The sequence below is a fragment of the Gavialis gangeticus genome, unplaced genomic scaffold, assembly GCF_001723915.1.
Source record: "Gavialis gangeticus isolate Ggan-Ray unplaced genomic scaffold, GavGan_comp1, whole genome shotgun sequence".
NCBI lineage: Eukaryota > Metazoa > Chordata > Crocodylia > Gavialidae > Gavialis > Gavialis gangeticus.
The window spans coordinates 1,377,992-1,382,720 of record NW_017729015.1 but is presented as its reverse complement, the minus strand read 5'-3'; the positions used below and the strand labels follow the sequence as shown (position 1 = coordinate 1,382,720).

General features: G+C 48.7%; 1 protein-coding gene across 4 annotated transcripts in view; it reads left to right on the top strand.

Moving 5' to 3' along the window:
- The window catches only part of SCMH1 (sex comb on midleg homolog 1 (Drosophila)), a 148,030-nt gene extending 145,188 nt beyond the window's left edge, over positions 1–2,842 (top strand). For all 4 annotated transcript variants that reach the window (XM_019512124.1, XM_019512123.1, XM_019512121.1 and 1 more), the window contains one exon: positions 341–2,842. In XM_019512124.1, the coding sequence (XP_019367669.1) occupies positions 341–466 (126 nt within the window). In that variant the 3' untranslated portion in view covers positions 467–2,842. The remainder of the gene's footprint in view (positions 1–340) is intronic.
- Positions 2,843–4,729: the final 1,887 nt, after the last annotated feature.

Sequence of the window (4,729 nt, the reverse complement as noted above, 5' to 3'; positions counted from 1 at the left end):
GACCCCAGCTGACTTCCTGCCCTTTGGGCGGGTAGCTGGACTCGATGATCTTCCGAGGTCCCTTCCAGCCCTAATGTCTATGAAATCTATGAAAGTGCCGTATAGTGCATTGAGTCTGGTTTATGAGCTTCTTCCAAATACTCCAGGTAAGTGTTGAAAATGAAAATGACATGAGAAACTAATGGGGAGAGGGATAGAAGAGGTTCCCAACAACTGCCATTTCCCATTAGGATGGTGGATGAGTTGGAGAGACATGGGGAGGAGTTTCCGTACTAGGAATATCATGGGTATGAAGAGCAGAGCAGGCCTCACTCTAATGCTGACATTCTCCTGCTTCCAGGAGATCGACGGGAAAGCTTTGCTCTTGTTGCGGAGTGACATGATGATGAAATACATGGGGCTGAAGCTGGGGCCAGCACTGAAGCTCACCTACCACATCGACAAACTAAAGCAAGGCAAATTCTGAGAGGACTTTTATCAGGACAACTCTTGGGAATACTGTGCTCCTGTCCGTACACATTCATACTTTCACCTACAGACAGGTACGCATGCACACCCCCTATGTATGTCACAGGCAAACGCCTCTTCAAAAAGCCTTCAGACAACTGCAGGGATCTAACTGGCCACCCACCTGACCTTGCTTCCACAGCCAGGAGCACAATGGGCATTTGAAGGGAAACAGAACCTGTTGGCTGCTTGCAGATTAAATAGAATTTGACTCATGGATGTCTCAAAGTAAACAGAAGAGCTCTTTTTTTGTTCCTCAGCGGATGCTTCTTTGTGGAGTCCCCAGTTCCTCTACATGCCTGGGGCTGAGAAGATGCTCTCTGTTTGGACGGGATCTCTGGCAGAGCTCTTCAGCAGCCAAGCTGCTCCGTGCTGCATCTTTTCCCTGATACTCCCCTGCAGGACTATATTGCTTTCTGTCACATTTCCTCCCCTATTGTGCCCCCCTGCACCTTGGGCCTGTCTGTCTTGGGCCGTCTCTGTTTCCTTGTTGCCTCATCTTGTGACAGATGGACAGTTTCATAACACAACCTACCATGTTGGACACTGCACTCTACTGTGCCATTCTGGACAGGCCAGGCTCTGAGAGAGACGGCTTTTGGGATTCAGTATCCACTCTTAGCAACACTATGGCTAGCTTTGAAGTGTCCACACTCTGCTCAGCCTTCCATGAAGGGATGTAGGGCCACAGCACGTGGCATAGGTGTGCAGTCTGCTAGTCCTGCTGTCTGGACAGGAAAACCTCTTCTCTTGGCTGTGCCCACCTCCCCATGGAGATTACCTGGTGGACTTTCCAGTGCTTGTGTCACTGAGGTGGAGAAATGCCTTTGTATTTATTCTTGATGAAGGCAGAAGCACAGCTGAGAGAGCTGGTGGGTAGATCCTCTTTGTCAGTATACTGAACGACTGAGGTTTTACAACACAAAGTAAGCGGTAAGAGAAGAGCTATGAGATGTACCACCACCACCCTGCCCCCAGGGCAGATACCTCTTAACTCACGTTCAGTTGAGCAGAGGCTCCACCTGGCACAGGCTTTGGCCTTTCTGTTGGATTCTTCTCTCCCTTTTTTTTAAGGAGTCATCTGTTTGAAAAAAACCATAATGAAATGTTTTGCATTTTTTGTTGAAATTGCAATCCTTGAGTATTTTCCCCACAAGTGTAAAGGTCCATCTCTGAGTGGTACCGTTAGATGCCCTGGGCCTTACCTGGCTGTTTCATTCTGTCACAGCTTGGCAGCATAGAGCAGGTGCTGCTGAGAGGCACATCAGAGCCTGTTAAACAGGCTCCCTTTTCCTGAGGGGAAGTCTTTTCCAGCATCAGGGAAGGCAGGTGTGTCTCCTAAACTGTTTAATATATTTATTTTTAGTAGCACTTGAGCAGTGACCCTCTGTCCCTCGTCTGATTTACTGCCTCTGTAGCAAAATGAAATGGAGAAGAATTTAAGCAGAATCCACAAACCTTCCCCCATTGCTGGGGCCTTCCTATCAGTGGGCTCCTGGAACCTGCTTCCCTTGTAGTTAGTGGGCGCATGCTCCCAGTCACAGCTGTTAGATCCCTTCCATGGAAAACAGGGCTGCAAAATCCCCTGGAGTATCTCATGTCCTGGCCTGTGACAAGCAGAAGGAAGAGCTGCGCCTGTCCTTGCTGTTCAGGTGAAACAGTATAGAGGATGGATGGACACGCTTGCACTCTCTCTCTCTCTCTCTCTCTCCCTCCCTCCCTCCCTTCCCCTTTTCCTGAGGGGAAGTCTTTCCCAGCATCAGGGAAGGCATGTGCATCTCCTGAACTGTAAAAGGGATGGGACACAGGAAATATCTTTTGCAAGCACTTCTTTCTTTTCTTGTCTTTTGCTCTCTTTTTCCCATTCTTTTTAAGAGGAAGTCTTACATGTGCATCCCATTATCACTCCCTCACCCCCCAAAAACCCAGAGTCTCTATACAGCTGTAGCAGTTGTACAAAAGGCTCCAAAGGGGAAAGTGTCAAGGAGGACCTTATGCCCCAGGTTTCTCTCCCAAGGGAAACCTGAAAAAATGTATATGTCACAAAAACTTTTTGTTGATAAGAACAAGACCTCTGCCAACATCCCAGCTGCACCATTCCTGAACATAGTGCAATGAAATGGGCGGGGGCTGTCCCAGCTGCCTCTGAGGGTTGCTGCCAGCATCCGTCTCGGTCCAGAAGGCTCTGCCCTGGTTTTTACATTTCCTTTTTTTTCTCTGTCCCATTGCAGACAGGTCTCTCTTGTAAGCAGGTCCCAAGTGCAGGTTCAGCCCGTGCTTTCCTCTGCACTTATTTTATGTTGATTGGTTTATAAATAAAAGAATAACTACATTCTTTGCGGGCTGGTTTTGTGTGTTTGGTTTTCTGTGGCCCTCGCACAGACGCAGCTGGCTGGTGCTGCTTTTTCTCTACTGCTGATCAAGCGGACAAGCAATGGTCTTAGGTAAGCAGTCGCAGCCCTTGACAGATACTGGCTGCAGAGTCATGTTCATGGAAAGGGCTGCTGTGTCCCACACATTTCTCAATAATTAAGCATCATATCCCAACTAGTAAATGCTTTCTCATTGTTTTTTCTCCTGGGCTTCTATGTTCCTGCCTCACATTCAGCTGTTAAGACACTGGGTACAACAGCCTGCTTGTGTGTCTGAGCCACAGGAACTCCGGCAAAAGCTCAGAGCAGGCTTCAGTGGGCACATCCACATGTTCATTAATGTGCATAGTTACTGCACATTAAGTTTAGTCCTTGTATGACCAAGTAGTAAATCAATGCATAGTAACTGGTGCTACTGTGCAGTAGTGCTGATGCACGGCTTTTTAGTGATGCTAACTGCACAGTAGCTTAACACTACTGCATATTAGTGTATTGGCATGGTTTGTGCCCTACACGCAAAGTAAAATTAGGCTACTGTGCAGTTGAAGTACTGTGTAGATGTGCCCGCTACAGCAAAAACCAGCCTCCACCCACAGCCCCATGATGATTAGGGGATTTATCCACAAAATATACCAGACAGGTTTCTGGCTATACCCCTTCCTGCAGAACTCCCAGGCTGCCAGCACCCAGTGCATCACATGCTTCACGCAGTGCATTCCCCTTGCCCTGAGCTCCTTGCTGTGGTTGCTGTTTACAGACTTCCCTGCTTTCCCACCAGAAAGCAGCCCAGTCCGCCCAAACTCCAGGGCCTTTGAGACAGCTTCTTGTTGCTCTTGTATCCTGGGGGGGTCCCACTGAAGCAGGTACTGGACTCAAAAGTCTGCTACTTCACACATCCTGCAGGACATTTTCAGGTTGGTGAACAAAATGCACTTTTTTTTTTTTTTTTTAAAGTGCTACCCAAACCACTTTTTGACACCATAGATTCATAGATGTTTGGGTGGGAAGTTTGCTTAGCAGATCATCAAGTCTGACCCCCTGCCCTGGGCAGGAAAGAGCGCTGAGATCAGACAGCCCAAGTCAGGTGCCTGTGTAGCCTTCTCTTAAAGACTCCCAAAGTAGAGGAGAGCACCACCTCCCTTGGAAGCTCATTCCAAATATCTACCAGTAATGCCACTGTTGTGGGACATTGTCTAACGACAACAATGTCCATGCCCTCCTGCTAAGCAAGGCACCCCTTCTCCCACTGACACACAGCTGGCAGTTGGAGGCTCTTTGGTATTTCAGTCTGTGGCATTCTGCATGTCTGTGGTAGGTTTGTGACAAGTCACAGAGATCGAGTCACAGAGAATAGTGATGCTCCTTAGCCCTTGTCAACCCCTGTGTCCCCATAGTGCTCTGTTGTGAGATCAGCATCTGTATCATGGTCACTATTATGTTTGGCAACCATTGATCCTTCCAGATCATGGTGTATGCATGAGAAGTCACCCAGACCTTAGTTTCATAGTACTTAGGGTTGGAAGGGACCTAGATCATCAGGTCCAACCCCTGCCCCAGGCAGGACTGGGTGCCACAGTCATATCACCCAGGCCAAATACCTGTCCAGCCTCCTCTTGAAGACCCCCAAGGTAGGAGAGAGCAGCACCTCCCTTGGGGAGTCCACTGCAGAGCCTGGCAGCCCTAACCGTGAAGTAATGTCTCCTGATGTCCAGCCTGAACTTTGTCTCTAACAATTTGTGGCTGTTATTCCTAGTAACCCCCAGTGGTTTCTGGGGGAACAGAGCCTCCCCCAATTCTCACTGATCCCCCCTGGTGAGTTTGTAAACAGCCACCAGGTCCCCTCTCAGCCT